This window comes from Bombina bombina, chromosome 3 (genome assembly GCF_027579735.1).
Source record: "Bombina bombina isolate aBomBom1 chromosome 3, aBomBom1.pri, whole genome shotgun sequence".
Classification (NCBI taxonomy): domain Eukaryota; kingdom Metazoa; phylum Chordata; class Amphibia; order Anura; family Bombinatoridae; genus Bombina; species Bombina bombina.
Genome location: NC_069501.1, coordinates 1,144,262,024 through 1,144,280,902, shown reverse-complemented (window position 1 = coordinate 1,144,280,902; position 18,879 = coordinate 1,144,262,024). Strand labels below are relative to the sequence as shown.

The 18,879-nt window shown below is 42.3% G+C and overlaps 1 protein-coding gene across 1 annotated transcript in view; it reads right to left on the bottom strand.

Annotated features, from left to right (window-relative positions):
• CENPJ (centromere protein J) overlaps window positions 1-18,879 on the bottom strand; it is a 66,118-nt gene that overhangs the window by 21,661 nt on the left and 25,578 nt on the right. Inside the window, exons 8-10 of the mRNA XM_053705578.1 lie at window positions 17,484-17,649; window positions 10,139-10,381; window positions 2,788-2,890 (exon numbers count right to left, since the gene is read on the bottom strand). Coding sequence (XP_053561553.1) covers window positions 2,788-2,890; window positions 10,139-10,381; window positions 17,484-17,649 — 512 coding nt within the window. The remainder of the gene's footprint in view (window positions 1-2,787; window positions 2,891-10,138; window positions 10,382-17,483; window positions 17,650-18,879) is intronic.

Genomic DNA, 18,879 nt, shown 5'->3' with positions numbered 1-18,879 from the left:
TATTACCCTCTTGCTTAGAGGACGTAGCACTTGGGGCTGGTCCGTTTCTGCGAAAGGGACGAAAATTAGGTTTATTTTTGGCCTTGAAAGACCTATCCTGAGGAAGGGCGTGGCCCTTGCCCCCAGTGATATCAGAGATAATCTCTTTCAAGTCAGGGCCAAACAGCGTTTTCCCCTTGAAAGGAATGTTAAGCAATTTGTTCTTGGAAGACGCATCCGCTGACCAAGATTTTAACCAAAGCGCTCTGCGCGCCACAATAGCAAAACCAGAATTTTTCGCCGCTAACCTAGCCAATTGCAAAGTGGCGTCTAGGGTGAAAGAATTAGCCAATTTGAGAGCACGAATTCTGTCCATAATCTCCTCATAAGAAGAAGAATTATTATTGATCGCCTTTTCTAGCTCATCGAACCAGAAACACGCGGCTGTAGTGACAGGAACAATGCATGAAATTGGTTGTAGAAGGTAACCTTGCTGAACAAACATCTTTTTAAGCAAACCTTCTAATTTTTTATCCATAGGTTCTTTGAAAGCACAACTATCTTCTATGGGTATAGTGGTGCGTTTGTTTAGAGTAGAAACCGCCCCCTCGACCTTGGGGACTGTCTGCCATAAGTCCTTTCTGGGGTCGACCATAGGAAACAATTTTTTAAATATGGGGGGAGGGACGAAAGGTATACCGGGCCTTTCCCATTCTTTATTTACAATGTCCGCCACCCGCTTGGGTATAGGAAAAGCTTCGGGGGGCCCCGGGACCTCTAGGAACTTGTCCATTTTACATAGTTTCTCTGGAATGACCAAATTCTCACAATCATCCAGAGTGGATAACACCTCCTTAAGCAGAGCGCGGAGATGTTCCAATTTAAATTTAAATGTAATCACATCAGGTTCAGCTTGCTGAGAAATTTTCCCTGAATCTGAAATTTCTCCCTCAGACAAAACCTCCCTGGCCCCCTCAGATTGGTGTAGGGGCCCTTCAGAACCAATATCATCAGCGTCCTCATGCTCTTCAGTATTTTCTAAAACAGAGCAGTCGCGCTTTCGCTGATAAGTGGGCATTTTGGCTAAAATGTTTTTGATAGAATTATCCATTACAGCCGTTAATTGTTGCATAGTAAGGAGTATTGGCGCGCTAGATGTACTAGGGGCCTCCTGTGTGGGCAAGACTGGTGTAGACGAAGGAGGGGATGATGCAGTACCATGCTTACTCCCCTCACTTGAGGAATCATCTTGGGCATCATTTTCTCTAAATTTTGTGTCACATAAATCACATCTATTTAAATAAGAAGGAACCTTGGCTTCCCCACATTCAGAACACAGTCTATCTGGTAGTTCAGACATGTTAAACAGGCAAAAACTTGATAACAAAGTACAAAAAACGTTTTAAAATAAACCGTTACTGTCACTTTAAATTTTAAACTGAACACACTTTATTACTGCAATTGCGAAAAAGTATGAAGGAATTGTTCAAAATTCACCAAAATTTCACCACAGTGTCTTAAAGCCTTAAAAGTATTGCACACCAAATTTGGAAGCTTTAACCCTTAAAATAACGGAACCGGAGCCGTTTTTATATTTAACCCCTTTACAGTCCCTGGTATCTGCTTTGCTGAGACCCAACCAAGCCCAAAGGGGAATACGATACCAAATGACGCCTTCAGAAAGTCTTTTCTATGTATCAGAGCTCCTCACACATGCATCTGCATGTCATGCTTCTCAAAAACAAGTGCGCAATACAGGCGCGAAAATGAGACTCTGCCTATGATTAGGGAAAGCCCCTAGAGAATAAGGTGTCCAATACAGTGCCTGCCGGTTATTTTACATAATTCCCAAGATTAAAATAATTCCTCAAGGCTATGGAGTATAAAATATAAATCGATTTAGCCCAGAAAATGTCTACAGTCTTAGAAAGCCCTTGTGAAGCCCTTTTTTTTTTCTTTCTGTAATAAAAATGGCTTACCGGATCCCATAGGGAAAATGACAGCTTCCAGCATTACATCGTCTTGTTAGAATGTGTCATACCTCAAGCAGCAAAAGTCTGCTCACTGTTCCCCCAACTGAAGTTAATTCCTCTCAACAGTCCTGTGTGGAACAGCCATCGATTTTAGTAACGGTTGCTAAAATCATTTTCCTCTTACAAACAGAAATCTTCATCTCTTTTCTGTTTCAGAGTAAATAGTACATACCAGCACTATTTTAAAATAACAAACTCTTGATTGAATAATAAAAACTACAGTTAAACACTAAAAAACTCTAAGCCATCTCCGTGGAGATGTTGCCTGTACAACGGCAAAGAGAATGACTGGGGAAGGCGGAGCCTAGGAGGGATCATGTGACCAGCTTTGCTGGGCTCTTTGCCATTTCCTGTTGGGGAAGAGAATATCCCACAAGTAAGGATGACGCCGTGGACCGGACACACCTATGTTGGAGAAAGCACCTTTATCTGTATTTTGTCATTTGAAATAGCTGGTCTGCCCAATAAAACTGCTTAATGTCAATACTGCAGCATTGGCTATAGAAAACATATGTAGACAAGACACAGCTGAAGAAATCAGCATCCCCTCCTTGTAGGGGGTGGGAGATAGACCAGACCATCTGAATGGGTGTTCGTGTAGTTACTTTGAATACAATGAACTCTTATGAGCTATTTGCCTGTACACTGTTCTTTTAAACTCTGGACAGATTTGGAATCCGGAGACATGGTATAAAACACACAGTTGTCCCTTTAAAACAGCAGTTTTACTATACTAACATTTAGACCACATAGTGGTAACTAGTCATTATGTTACCTTTAAGTTTAACTGGAGACTGGCTTCTTAAAATTTGCTTTGCCGTCTTCTCTTGTTGAGAGGGACATGGATTTTGGGTCTTTCTTGAGGTGCTTGGTGGACTCTGAAATAAAAATTCATGTCAGTCTTCAAAAGAGAAAAGCAAAAACAGAATTTATGCTTACCTGATAAATTACTTTCTCCAACGGTGTGTCCGGTCCACGGCGTCATCCATTACTTGTGGGAAATATTCTCCCCCACAGGGAAAGGCAAGGAGAGCACACAGCAAGAGCTGTCCATATAGCTCCCCCTCTGGCTCCGCCCCCCAGTCATTCGACCGACGGTTAGGAGAAAAAGGAGAAACTATAGGGTGCCGTGGTGACTGTAGTGTATAAAGAAAAAATTTTCAACCCGATTAAAAAACCAGGGCGGGCCGTGGACCGGACACACCGACGGTTAGGAGAAAAAGGAGAAACTATAGGGTGCAGTGGTGACTGTAGTGTATAAAGAAAAAATTTTCAACCTGATTAAAAAACCAGGGCGGGCCGTGGACCGGACACACCGTTGGAGAAAGTAATTTATCAGGTAAGCATAAATTCTGTTTTCTCCAACATTGGTGTGTCCGGTCCACGGCGTCATCCATTACTTGTGGGAACCAATACCAAAGCTTTAGGACACGGATGAAGGGAGGGAGCAAATCAGGTTACCTAAACGGAAGGCACCACGGCTTGCAAAACCTTTCTCCCAAAAATAGCCTCCGAAGAAGCAAAAGTATCAAATTTGTAGAATTTGGCAAAAGTGTGCAGAGAAGACCAAGTCGCTGCCTTACATATCTGGTCAACAGAAGCCTCGTTCTTGTAGGCCCATGTGGAAGCCACAGCCCTAGTAGAGTGAGCTGTGATACGGTCAGGAGGCTGCCGTCCGGCAGTCTCATAAGCCAAGCGGATAATGCTTTTCAGCCAGAAAGAGAGAGAGAGGTAGCAGTAGCTTTTTTTACTCTCCTCTTACCAGAGTAAACGACAAACAAAGATGAGGTTTGTCTAAAATCTTTTGTTGCTTCTAAATAGAACTTTAAAGCATGAACAACATCTAAATTGTGTAATAAACGTTCCTTCTTTGAAACTGGATTCGGACACAAAGAAGGAACAACTATTTCCTGGTTGATGTTCTTGTTGGAAACAACTTTTGGAAGAAAACCAGGCTTAGTACGCAAAACAACCTTATCTGAATGGAACACCAGATATGGTGGATTACACTGCAAAGCAGATAATTCAGAAACTCTTCTAGCAGAAGAAATAGCAACCAAAAACAGAACTTTCCAAGATAATAACGTAATATCTATGGCATGTAAAAGGTTCAAACGGAACCCCTTGAAGAACTGAAAGAACTAAATTTAGACTCCAAGGAGGAGTCATGGGTCTGTAAACAGGCTTGATTCTAACCAAAGCCTGAACAAAAGCTTGTACATCTGGCAAAGCTACCAGTCGTTTGTGCAACAAGACGGATAATGCAGAAATCTGTCCTTTTAGAGAACTAGCTGACAACCCTTTATCCAAACCTTCTTGGAGAAAGGAGAGAATCTTTGGAATTTTAATCTTACTCCAGGAGAATCCTTTGGATTCACACCAACAGATATATCTTTTCCATATTTTATGGTAAATCTTTCTAGTCACAGGTTTTCTGGCTTGGACCAGAGTATCTATCACAGAATTTGAAAACCCACGCTTGGATAAAATCAAGCGTTCAATTTCCAAGCAGTCAGCTGCAGAGAAACTAGATTTGGATGTTCGAATGGACCTTGTACTAGAAGATCCTGTCTCAAAGGTAGCTTCCATGGTGGAGCCGATGACATATTCACCAGGTCTGCATACCAAGTCCTGCGTGGCCACGCAGGAGCTATCAGAATCACTGAGGCCTTCTCCTGTTTGATCCTGGCTATGAGCCTGGGAAGGAGAGGAAACGGTGGAAACACATATGCTAGGTTGAACGACCAAGGCGCCACTAATGCATGCACTAGAGTCGCCTTGGGATCCCTGGATCTGGACCCATAGCAAGGTATCTTGAAGTTCTGACGGGACGCCATTAGATCCATGTCTGGAATGCCCCATAATTGGGTTAACTGAGCAAAGACCTCCGGATGGAGTTCCCACTCCCCCGGATGGAAAGTCTGACGACTCAAATAGTCCGCCTCCCAGTTGTCTACTCCTGGGATGTGAATAGCAGATAGATGGCAGGAGTGATTCTCTGCCCATTGGATTATCTTGGTTACTTCCTTCATCGCTAGGGAACTCTTTGTTCCCCCCTGATGATTGATGTACGCAACAGTCGTTATGTTGTCCGACTGAAATCTTATGAACCTGGCTTCCGCTAGCTGAGGCCAAGCCAGGAGCGCATTGAATATAGCTCTTAGTTCCAAAATGTTTATCGGGAGAAGCGACTCTTCCCGCGACCATAGGCCCTGAGCTTTCAGGGAGTCCCAGACCGCGCCCCACCCCAAGAGGCTGGCGTCGGTCGTGACGATGACCCACTCCGGTCTGCGGAAACTCATTTCCTGAGACAGGTGATCCTGGGTCAACCACCAGAGAAGTGAGTCCCTGGTTACCTGATCTACTTGAATTTGGGGAGACAAGTCTGTATAGTCCCCATTCCACTGATTGAGCATGCATAGCTGTAATGGTCTTAGATGAATTCGAGCAAAAGGAACCACATCCATTGCTGCGACCATTAGTCCTATTACTTCCATGCATTGAGCTATGGAAGGTTGAGGAATAGAATGAAGAACTCGACAAGCTTTTAGAAGCTTTGCCTTTCTGACTTCTGTGAGAAAGATCTTCATTTCCACAGAATCTATTATTGTTCCCAGAAAAGGAACCCTTGTGGACGGTGACAGTGAACTTTTTTCTATGTTCACCTTCCACCCGTGAGATCTGAGAAAGACCAACACAATGTCTGTATGAGCCCTCGCTTTGGAAAGGGACGACGCTTGGATTAGGATGTCGTCTAGATAAGGTGCTACAGCGATGCCCCTCGGCCTTAGGACCGCTAGAAGGGACCCTAGCACCTTTGTGAAAATTCTGGGAGCGGTGGCTAAACCGAATGGAAGAGCCACAAACTGGTAATGTTTGTCCAGAAAGGCGAACCTCAGGAACTGATGATGAGATTTGTGGATTGGGATATGCAGATACGCATCCTTTAGATCCACGGTAGTCAAAAATTGACCCTGTTGGATTGTCGGTAAGATTGTTCGAATGGTTTCCATCTTGAAGGATGGAACTCTGAGGAACTTGTTTAATTTCTTTAAATCCAGAATTGGCCTGAAAGTTCCCTCTTTTTTGGGAACCACAAACAGGTTTGAGTAAAAACCTAGACCTTGTTCCCCGGAGGGGATTGGGTTTATCACTCCCATCTTTGATAGGTCTCTTACACAATGTAAGAATGCCTGTTTCTTTATCTGGTCTGAAGATAAGCGAGACAGGTGGAACCTTCCCTTTGGAGGAAGTCCCTTGAATTCTAACAGGTATCCCTTGGAAACTATCTCTAGTGCCCAGGGATCCAGAACATCTCTTGCCCAAGCCTGAGCGAAGAGAGATAGTCTGCCCCCTACCAGATCCGGTCCCGGATCGGGGGCTACCCCTTCATGCTGTCTTGGTAGCAGCAGCAGGTTTCTTGGTTTGTTTACCCTTGTTCCAGCCTTGCATGGGCTTCCAAGCGGGTTTGGGCTGGGCCGCGTTACCTTCTTGTCTAGCGGCAGTGGAGTTATTAGCCGGTCCGTTCCTGAAATTGCGAAAGGAACGAAAATTAGACTTGTTCTTAGCCTTAAAAGGCCTATCCTGTGGGAGGGCATGGCCCTTACCCCCAGTGATGTCTGAAATGATTTCCTTCAATTCCGGCCCAAAAAGGGTCTTACCCTTGAAAGGAATATTCAGTAACTTAGTCTTGGACGACACATCTACCGACCAGGATTTTAGCCAAAGCGCCCTCCGCGCTACTATAGTTTTTCGCCGCCAATTTCGTTATTTGAAAGGCGGCATCCAATATAAAGGAATTAGTTAACTTTAATGCGTGAATTCTGTCCATGACTTCTTCATAGGAAGTCTCTTTCTGGAGCGACCTTTCTAGTTCTTCGAACCAAAAGGACGCCGCTGAAGTGACAGTAATAACACACGTAGCTGGTTGAAGGATGAACCCTTGCTGAACAAAAATCTTTTTAAGCAATCCTTCCAATTTTTTATCCATAGGATCTTTGAAAGCGCAGCTGTCCTATATAGGAATAGTTGTGCGCTTCGCTAGTGTTGAAACAGCTCCCTCAACCTTCGGGACCGTTTGCCATGCGTCCCTTCTAGGGTCTACTATGGGAAACATTTTCTTAAATATAGGAGGTGGGGCAAAGGGTACACCTGGCTTCTCCCACTCCTTTTTCCACTATGTTCGCTACCCTCTTAGGTATTGGAAAAGCGTCGTCGTGCACTGGGATCTCTAAAAATTTGTCCAATTTGCACAACTTCTCTGGTACTACCATGGAATCACAGTCATCCAGAGTAGCTAATACCTCCTTAAGCAAAGCGCGGAGATGTTCTAGTTTAAACTTAAATGCCACTAGATCAGGTTCTGCCTGTTGAGAAATTTTTCCTGAATCTGAAATTTCACCCTCAGACAGCCCTTCCCTTACAGCCAATTCCGATTGATGCGAGGGTAAAATAGATAAGGCATCGTCAGCGTCTGATTGTTCATCCTTTTTATCTGTATTTAAAACTGAACAGCTTCAATAAGAGAAAGTGGAGGCTGCTTCCATAAAACAATTCCTTTATTGATTTAGTTTAAAAACGGCAAAACACAGCAAGGATAGGACATGGTGTAGAAGGCGCAGCACAGTCTGGCTTACGCGTTTCGGATGAAGGATAATTTGACTCTTTCATATTGAGAATTTTACCAATGGAATCCTGTATGCGCAGGATTAGGGCAATATAATCTATAATTTATTATTAATTAATCCCCAAGATTTGACATCTTGTGTATAGTAGTATACTACAATATTGGTTTTGCACATATTTGTTGTCGTGTTTATATTACGATTGTATAAGCTATTGCTATGTATTATGAGGTGCGGTCCAGACACCAGTGGGTTAATTTTATACATTGTAGGCATTGGTTACAACGTGTCTTTATGTGTGCACCAATCACACTTGTTTTAACTAGTTTTAAACAGGTGTAGAGCACAGCACAGTAGGCTATGACTACGGATTTCATCCGAAACGCGTAAGCCAGACTGTGCTGCGCCTTCTACACCATGTCCTATCCTTGCTGTGTTTTGCCGTTTTTAAACTAAATCAATAAAGGAATTGTTTTATGGAAGCAGCCTCCACTTTCTCTTATTGAAGCTGTCATTGTCCGGAGTTTGGCTGTTTCCTGCTGTGCATTACATGTTTGTGTACTTCGCAAAAAAGAGTGCATTGTGTGCTGTCCTACTTCCAGCAGTTCACTATTGCTAACAGGAACTGTTTTCTGCTACGTCACTGGTGGAGGGATACTGGTTTTACCGGAGGAACAAGTGTCTGGAATAAGTTGAGGCGGAGCAAGGGATCTCTGCCTCGTTCCAGAGTGTGTTTCATTGGCCAGGATTGGGCCGTGCCCCCATAGAGGCGTCCGGACAGAACCTACAGCCGCGAACGGCGATACCCGCCTTCCCCATCGGATTGGGCGAGTGAGAGCTCCACTATCTGCATAGGAGCGAGTGAATGAGTGGTACATTAAGGAACATTGTAGTTCATGCTTTAGCACTTTGCACTTTAGGAGATATCTCTTTTTTGCTGACTATATATTACGGACTGCCGACCATATTCTGGGTTTTCTTTCTCTTGCATTTGTTTTAAAACTGAACAATCACGCTTTCTCTGAAAAGCTGGCAGTTTGGATAAAAGATTTGCTATAGAATTATCCACTACTACTGATAATTGTTGCATAGAAATAAGCACTGGCGCGCTAGGTGTCGCCTGCGCGGGCAAAGCTGGTGTAGACACAGAAGGAGAGGATGTAGAGCTATCCCCACTACCTTCATTAGATAAATCATCTTGGGCAACATTATGAAAAATAACAGAGCTGTCCTGATTTTGTTTGGACGCTATGGCGCAATTATCACAAACACTCGAAGGGGGAACCACATTTGTCTCTATACACACAGAACATAGGTTATCTGATGGAACAGACATGTTAAACAGATTTAGGCAGGCAAACAATGCAATAAAAACGATTTTAAACAAAAACGTTACTGTCTCTTTAAATAATAAAATGAAACATTTATTTCTGAATGTTCAAAAAACTATGAAGGCAATATCCGATTTTCTGAAATTTGGACCCCAGTGTCTTAATGCTTAGAAAGTATTGCACAGCAAATATGGAGACTCTAGCTCTTAAAACAAGCAAACCGGAGCTAATTGTTGGATTTAACCGTTTTTATACACTACAATCCCTGCTACAGCCTTGTTGCAGCTTTTTACCTTCCTTAGGGGTCACCATTCACAAAAAAAAGCCTTTTGGAGTCACTTTCTGAGCCACAGGACCCTATCTGCATGCACTGCATTGTAAATCAACTGTGCTCTCAGCACACTAGAGTGAAGGGGCCTTCCTGACTAGATTTAGGTGTCTAAAACAAGCCAGATCAATAAAAAACGTTCCCCAGTGTATGTGAGCTTATAAAATATTTCAAATGGTATCATATTGTAATAAAAACCAATCGATTTTGCCCCTAACAGTGTCTACCAGCATAAAAAACAAAAAGGGGAAGCCTGTTATCTTTTTTTGCTGAGGTGAAAGAAAAATGGCTTACCTTTTCCCCTGAGGGGAAATATGACTGTCATCTAGCATTAGCCTGTGTTGTTAGAAGGAGACCAGTCATACCTGAAACTGTTACCCCCAACTGAAGTTCTCTTGTTTCAACAGTCCTGCGTGATAACAGTAATGGATTTTAGTTACTGTCTGCTAAAATCATAGCCCTCTTAAACAGAAATCTTCATCACTTTTCTGTTATAGAGTAAATAGTACAAGCCAGCACTATTTTAAAATAACAAACTCTTGATAGAAGAATAAAAAACTACAACTAACACCACAAACTCCTCGCCATCCCCGTGGTAGATGCTACTTGTTCAGAGCGGCAAGGAGAATGACTGGGGGGCGGAGCCAGAGGGGGAGCTATATGGACAGCTCTTGCTGTGTGCTCTCCTTGCCTTTCCCTGTGTGGGAGAATATTTCCCACAAGTAATGGATGACGCCGTGGACCGGACACACCAATGTTGGAGAAAACACCACTATAATTATTTGATATCCTATTGCTGATGCAGTCAGACTCATGTAACTCCGCAAACAAAAATAAACTTACTATGGTGTCTGATCTCGGTTGCTTTTCTTGACATGGCGCCATCTTCCTGCTACTTTCCACTGCTTCTGCTTTCTTCCAGGTTTCTAAGCGCACTTTTTCCATAAACTTTATCTCCTCACGAAGTTCAGCATTTTCTTTTGTTAATGTTTCGATCTGATTTCTGAGACGGCCATGATTGTTTGACCATTTTCCTTCCTTTCGTTTAAGTTCCTCTTGCAAATCAGTGACTTGTTGCTTTAGAACCTTATTCAAAACAGATCTAAATGTTATTAGCAAAATAATAGGACAAGCATTGAATGCAGCTATTTATCTTATAGCAAACAAGTCATTTATATACTTATACACACACACACACATATATATTTTTTTTTATTATTATTATTTTTTTTTAAAGGACTACTATAGTGAAAAAATGCCATGCTTTAATTAATTAGTGCATGCACTTTTACCACTATCAACCCTGCAATGCTATAGGTTTAACCCCTTTGAGGGACTTAAACACTTAGCATTTCAGGGTCACCAGCAGAAAACGGTTGATCCAGAGAGGAAACTGCAGCTAAGCTAATCAGCAGCACTAGTTACACAGCTGGGTCTTGCAACTAGTGCTGCTGATTGGGGGGTAAATACATTGGCCCCAAGTTATCAAGGTCTGTCGGACCTGATCCGACAGTGCGGATCAGGTCTGACAGACCTCGCTGAATACGGCGAGCAATACGCTCGCTGTATTCAGCATTGCTCCAGCAGCTCATAAGAGCTGCTGGTGCAACGCCGCCCCCTGCAGACTCGCGGCCAATGGGCCGCCAGCAGGGGGGTGTCAATCAACCCGATCGTACTCAATCGGGTTGATTTCCGGCGATGTCTGTCCGCCTGCTCAGAGCAGGCATCAAGCTCCATACGGAGCTTGATACATATGCCCCATTGTGTAGAGTCGCTAGTGCTAAAATGACATAAGCTAATGAATTAGAGCATGTGGTTTTTCACTATAATGGCCCTTTAAATGTTTATCACCATCATTCATATCACTATGCCTGAAATGATTCTTCAATCTACCAATTGTTTTAGTGATTACATTGAATATCAAACCAATGTTGCTGTTAAGTAGTTACATTGTTTCAAAAATAAATGAATACAATTATTATTAGAATGTATCTTAAAGGGCTCACAGTTCAGATTAAAAACCAAAAGCATAGATGAAGAAATACTAAAATGGCAAAAAACATAATTTATGCTTACCTGATAAATTTATTTCTCTTGTAGTGTATCCAGTCCACGGATCATCCATTACTTATGGGATATTAACTCCTCCCCAACAGGAAGTGCAAGAGGATTCACCCAGCAGAGCTGCTATATAGCTCCTCCCCTAACTGCCATTACCAGTCATTCGACCGAAAACATGCAGAGAAAGGAAAACCATAGGGTGCAGTGGTGACTGTAGTTTAATGGTAAAATTACCTGCCTTAAAGTGACAGGGCGGGCCGTGGACTGGATACACTACAAGAGAAATAAATTTATCAGGTAAGCATAAATTATGTTTTCTCTTGTTAAGTGTATCCAGTCCACGGATCATCAATTACTTATGGGATACCAATACCAAAGCTAAAGTACACGGATGACGGGAGGGACAGGCAGGCTCTTTATACGGAAGGAACCACTGCCTGAAGAACCTTTCTCCCAAAAACAGCCTCCGAAGAAGCAAAAGTGTCAAATTTGGAAAATTTGGAAAAAGTATGAAGAGAAGACCAAGTTGCAGCCTTGCAAATCTGTTCAACAGAAGCCTCATTCTTAAAGGCCCAAGTGGAAGCCACAGCTCTAGTAGAATGTGCTGTAATTCTTTCAGGAGGCTGCTGTCCAGCAGTCTCATAGGCTAACCGTATTATGCTACGAAGCCAAAAGGAGAGAGAGGTAGCCGAAGCTTTTTGACCTCTCCTCTGACCAGAATAAACGACAAACAAGGAAGACGTTTGTCGAAAATCCTTAGTTGCCTGTAGATAAAATTTCAGGGCACGGACTACATCTAGATTGTGTAGCAGACGTTCCTTTTTCGAAGAAGGATTAGGACACAAAGATGGAACCACAATCTCTTGATTGATATTCCTGTTAGTGACCACCTTAGGTAGGAACCCAGGTTTAGTACGCAGAACTAGCTTGTCTGAATGAAAAATCAGATAAGGAGAATCACAATGTAAGGCAGATAACTCAGAGACTCTTCGAGCCGAGGAAATCGCCATTAAAAACAGAACTTTCCAAGATAACAACTTGATATCAATGGAATGAAGGGGTTCAAACGGAACACCCTGTAAAACATTAAGAACTAAGTTCAAACTCCATGGTGGAGCAACAGTTTTAAACACAGGCTTGATCCTAGCTAAAGCCTGCCAAAAAGCTTGAACGTCCGGAACTTCTGACAGACGTTTGTGTAAAAGAATGGACAGAGCTGAAATCTGTCCCTTTAAGGAACTAGCGGATAAACCCTTTTCTAAACCTTCTTGTAGAAAAGACAATATCCTCGGAATCCTAACCTTACTCCATGAGTAACTCTTGGATTCGCACCAATATAAGTATTTGCGCCATATCTTATGGTAAATCTTTCTGGTAACAGGCTTCCTAGCCTGTATTAAGGTATCAATAACTGACTCAGAAAAACCACGTTTTGATAAAATCAAGCGTTAAATTTCCAAGCAGTCAGCTTCAGAGAAATTAGATTTTGATGTTTGAAGGGACCCTGGATCAGAAGGTCCTGTTTCAGAGGTAGCGACCAAGGTGGACAGGATGACATGTCCACTAGATCTGCATACCAAGTCCTGCGTGGCCATGCAGGCGCTATTAGAATCACTGATGCTCTCTCCTGTTTGATTCTGGCAATCAATCGAGGAAGCATCGGGAAGGGTGGAAACACATAAGCCATCCCGAAGGTCCAAGGTGCTGTCAAAGCATCTATCAGAACCGCTCCCGGATCCCTGGATCTGGACCCGTAACGAGGAAGCTTGGCGTTCTGTCGAGACGCCATGAGATCTATCTCTGGTTTGCCCCAACGTCGAAGTATTTGGGCAAAGACCTCCGGATGAAGTTCCCACTCCCCCGGATGAAAAGTCTGACGACTTAGGAAATCCGCCTCCCAGTTCTCCACTCCCGGGATGTGGATTGCTGACAGGTGGCAAGAGTGAGACTCTGCCCAGCGAATTATCTTTGATACTTCCATCATTGCTAGGGAGCTTCTTGTCCCTCCCTGATGGTTGATGTAAGCTACAGTCGTGATGTTGTCCGACTGAAACCTGATGAACCCCCGAGTTGTTAACTGGGGCCAAGCCAGAAGGGCATTGAGAACTGCTCTCAATTCCAGAATGTTTATTGGTAGGAGACTCTCCTCCTGATTCCATTGTCCCTGAGCCTTCAGAGAATTCCAGACAGCGCCCCAACCTAGTAGGCTGGCGTCTGTTGTTACAATTGTCCAGTCCGGCCTGCTGAATGGCATCCCCCTGGACAGATGTGGCCGAGAAAGCCACCATAGAAGAGAATTTCTGGTCTCTTGATCCAGATTCAGAGTAGGGGACAAGTCTGAGTAATCCCCATTCCACTGACTTAGCATGCACAATTGCAGCGGTCTGAGATGTAGGCGTGCAAAGGGTACTATGTCCATTGCTGCTACCATTAAGCCGATCACCTCCATGCATTGAGCTACTGACGGGTGTTGAATGGAATGAAGGACACGGCATGCATTTTGAAGCTTTGTTAACCTGTCTTCTGTCAGGTAAATCTTCATTTCTACAGAATCTATAAGAGTCCCCAAGAAGGGAACTCTTGTGAGTGGAAAGAGAGAACTCTTCTTTTCGTTCACCTTCCATCCATGCGACCTTAGAAATGCCAGTACTAACTCTGTATGAGACTTGGCAGTTTGAAAGCTTGAAGCTTGTATCAGAATGTCGTCTAGGTACGGAGCTACCGCAATTCCTCGCGGTCTTAGTACCGCCAGAAGAGCACCCAGAACCTTTGTGAAGATTCTCGGAGCCGTAGCCAATCCGAATGGAAGAGCTACAAACTGGTAATGCCTGTCTAGAAAGGCAAACCTTAGATACCGGTAATGATCTTTGTGAATCGGTATGTGAAGGTAAGCATCCTTTAAATCCACTGTGGTCATGTACTGACCCTTTTGGATCATGGGTAAAATTGTCCGAATAGTTTCCATTTTGAACGATGGAACTCTTAGGAATTTGCTTAGGATCTTTAAATCCAAGATTGGCCTGAAAGTTCCCTCTTTTTTGGGAACCACAAACAGATTTGAGTAAAACCCTTGTCCTTGTTCCGACCGCGGAACCGGTCACTCCCATTAATAAAAGATCTTGTACGCAGTCTTTCTTTATTTGGTTTGTTGACAACCTTGACAGATGAAATCTCCCTCTTGGGGGAGAGAATTTGAAGTCTAGAAGGTATCCCTGAGATATGATCTCTAACGCCCAGGGATCCTGGACATCTCTTGCCCAAGCCTGGGCGAAGAGAGAAAGTCTGCCCCCCACTAGATCCGTTCCCGGATCGGGGGCCCTCAATTCATGCTGTCTTAGGGGCAGCAGCAGGTTTCCTGGCCTGCTTGCCCTTGTTCCAGGACTGGTTAGGTCTCCAGCCTTGTCTGTAGCGAGCAACAGCTTCTTCCTGTTTTGGTGCAGAGGAAGTTGATGCTGCTCCTGCTTTGAAATTACGAAAGGAACGAAAATTAGACTGTCTAGCCTTAGGTTTGGCTCTGTCTTGAGGCAGGGCATGGCCTTTACCTCCTGTAATGTCAGCGATAATTTCTTTCAACCCGGGCCCGAATAAGGTCTGCCCTTTGAAAGGTATATTAAGCAATTTAGATTTAGAAGTAACGTCAGCTGACCAGGATTTTAGCCACAGTGCTCTGCGTGCCTGAATGGCGAATCCGGAATTCTTAGCCGTAAGTTTAGTTAAATGTACTACGGCATCTGAAATAAAGTTAGCTAACTTAAGGGCTTTAAGCTTGTGTGTAATCTCATCTAATGGAGCTGATTCAAGTGTCTCTTCCAGAGACTCAAACCAAAATGCTGCTGCAGCCGTGACAGGCGCAATGCATGCAAGAGGTTGCAATATAAAACCTTGTTGAACAAACATTTTCTTAAGGTAACCCTCTAACTTTTTATCCATTGGATCTGAAAAGGCACAGCTATCCTCCACCGGGATAGTGGTACGCTTAGCTAAAGTAGAAACTGCTCCCTCCACCTTAGGGACCGTTTGCCATAAGTCCCGTGTGGTGGCGTCTATTGGAAACATCTTTCTAAATATCGGAGGGGGTGAGAACGGCACACCGGGTCTATCCCACTCCTTAGTAACAATTTCAGTAAGTCTCTTAGGTATAGGAAAAACGTCAGTACTCGCCGGTACCGCAAAATATTTATCCAACCTACACATTTTCTCTGGTATTGCAACTGTGTTACAATCATTCAGAGCCGCTAACACCTCCCCTAGTAATACACGGAGGTTTTCCAGCTTAAATTTAAAATTTGAAATATCTGAATCCAGTTTGTTTGGATCAGAACCGTCACCCGCAGAATGAAGCTCTCCGTCCTCATGTTCTGCAAATTGTGACGCAGTGTCTGACATGGCCCTAATATTATCAGCGCACTCTGTTCTCACCCCAGAGTGATCACGCTTACCTCTTAGTTCTGGTAATTTAGCCAAAACTTCAGTCATAACAGTAGCCATATCCTGTAATGTGATTTGTAATGGCCGCCCAGATGTACTCGGCGCTACAATATCACGCACCTCCCGAGCGGGAGATGCAGGTACTGACACGTGAGGCGAGTTAGTCGGCATAACTCTCCCCTCGTTGTTTGGTGAAATATGTTCAATTTGTACAGATTGACTTTTATTTAAAGTAGCATCAATACAGTTAGTACATAAATTTCTATTGGGCTCCACTTTGGCTTTAGCACATATAGCACAGATATCTTCCTCTGAATCAGACATGTTTAACACACTAGCAAATAAACTAGCAACTTGGAAATACTTTTCAAGTAATTTACTATAATATGAAAACGTACTGTGCCTATAAGAAGCACAGAAAAATTTATGACAGTTGAAAATTAATAAACTGAAAAGTTATAGCATCAAATCTTTGTAAAAAACACAATTTTAGCAAAGGATTGCTCCCATTAGCAAAGGATAACTAACCCTGATAGCAGGAAAAAAAAAAATACAGAAATAAACGTTTTTTTATCACAGTCAACTACAATCTCACAGCTCTGCTGTGAGTGATTACCTCCCTCAAAACAAGTTTTGAAGACCCCTGAGTTCTGTAGAGATGAACCGGATCATGCAGGGAAGACAAACTTCTGACTGAATTTTTTGATGCGTAGCAAAAGCGCCAAAAAAGGCCCCTCCCCCTCACACATAACAGTGAGAGAGATCAGTAAACTGTCATAAATTAAATAAAACGACTGCCAAGTGGAAAAAAATAGTGCCCAAAACATTTTTTCACCCAGTACCTCAGAAAATTAAACGATTTTACATGCCAGCAAAAAACGTTTAACATTAATAAATTGAGTGTTATTAAAAAGCCTGTTGCTAGTCCCTGCAAATTAGGCTAAAGTCTTATGCATACAGTATAATTCCAGTGAAGTGCCATTCCCCAGAATACTGAAGTGTAAAATATACATACATGACAGCCTGATACCAGTTGCTGCTACTGCATTTAAGGCTGAGTTTACATTATATCGGTATGGCAGAATTTTCTCATCAATTCCATTGTCAGAAAATAATAAGCTGCTACATACCTCTTTGCAGATTAATCTGCCCGCTGTCCCCTGATCTGAAGTTTACCTCTCCTCAGATGGCCGAGAAACAGCAATATGATCTTAACTACTCCGGCTAAAATCATAGAAAAACTCAGGTAGATTCTTCTTCAAATTCTACCAGAGAAGGAATAACACACTCCGGTGCTATTATAAAATAACAAACTTTTGATTGAAGGTATGAAACTAAGTATAATCACCACAGTCCTCTCACACATCCTATCTATTCGTTGGGTGCAAGAGAATGACTGGTAATGGCAGTTAGGGGAGGAGCTATATAGCAGCTCTGCTGGGTGAATCCTCTTGCACTTCCTGTTGGGGAGGAGTTAATATCCCATAAGTAATGGATGATCCGTGGACTGGATACACTTAACAAGAGAAATCAGTTTTGCACACTCTGAAGAAACAGCATATATGGCAAATGATTCACACCAAAATAAGACATCGGTAGCTTAGTGCCACTTTACATTATTTTGGACAGGGGAGGGGAATGTGAGTAAAGGCCGTCACAATGTCATAACCAAACATGGCACATTGCTGCATTCTCTCACCTGGATTTCTTCTCGTTCCTTTTTGTCTGGAATTGCTCTTGCTGCGCTTGCATACTTCTCAAACACTTTACGTTCTTTCTGCAGTTTTCTCAGCTCTTCTTTTTTATATTCTTCAATTCGAGCCAACTCCTTCGATTTCTGCTGTTCAAAATCTGCAACTTCTTTCCTGTAACCACACATCATATAACATTACTATATGCACAGAGAAAAAGCAGAGATGCAGCTGAACAGGAGCTTAAAATGCTTACATTGTTACAAGCCAGCAGCAGCCCAAAAAAAAAAGCAAAGCTTTAAAAAAAATTTAAAAAATTGTTATTATTTATTTATTTAAGTGTGAAGTGAAGATTACATACTTATTGGTCGACACAAGTGTCGATCAGCTGATAAAGAGATTGCTACTGAATAGTGAAAATCTGTACATTTTAAGCCTTTCCTGCCATTAGATTCATATTTTTAACCTTATTAACAAATCATCTACTTTTTTGCCAGTTTATGCATTAAAGCGGGCACTTGTTGATTTGCATTTTCCAACTAAACTAAGAAAACTGCAAGATTAGTAATTTTTTGCATCTGTGCAACTTGAAATGCATATGTCTAATAATTGCACACTTGACGACAGAACTGCTTTGTAATTTCTATCCCTGTATTTTTTTTCTCTGCCTCTAGTATCATATTTTTTGTGACAAAGTAGTTTTTTTTCCTCCATATTTTGTTGGGTTCAGATGGATGAAATAAGAGGATGAAAACGAAATATAGAGATAAAAAGCATATTGAAACATTTAAAGGGACACTGAACCCACATTTTTTTCTTTCATGGTTCAGATAGAGCATGACATTTTAAGCAACTTTCTAATTTACTCCTATTATCAAATTTTCTTTATTCTCTTGGTATCTTTATTTGAAATGCAAGAATGTAAGTTTAGATGCCGACCCATTTTTGGTGAACAACCTGGGATGTCCTTGCTGATTGGTGGATAAAATCATCCACCAATAAAAAAGTGCTGTCCAGAGTTCTAAACAAAAAAAAAAGCTTAGATGCCTTCTTTTTCAAATAAAGATAGCAAGAGAACAAAGAAAAATTGATAATAGGATTAAATTAGAAAGTTGCATGCTCTATCTGAATCACGAAAGAAAAAAATTGGGTTAAGTGTCCCTTTAAGAATGGGGCAAAAGACAAGAAAAAAAAAAAAGAACAGTTGACATCTAATAAAAGTTAATGATCATCTTTTTGATTTCTTCATCCGTTAAATGCTGATAGCTGGAGCAGAGATACTTTTTGCTTCTATATAAAAGTAAGACTATGTACAGTGGTAGGGACGAGTACTGAAACGTCTCAACCTTGCAAGCCCAAACCATGAAATACTTATTATAAACTGAGCTATCATGCATGTATGGT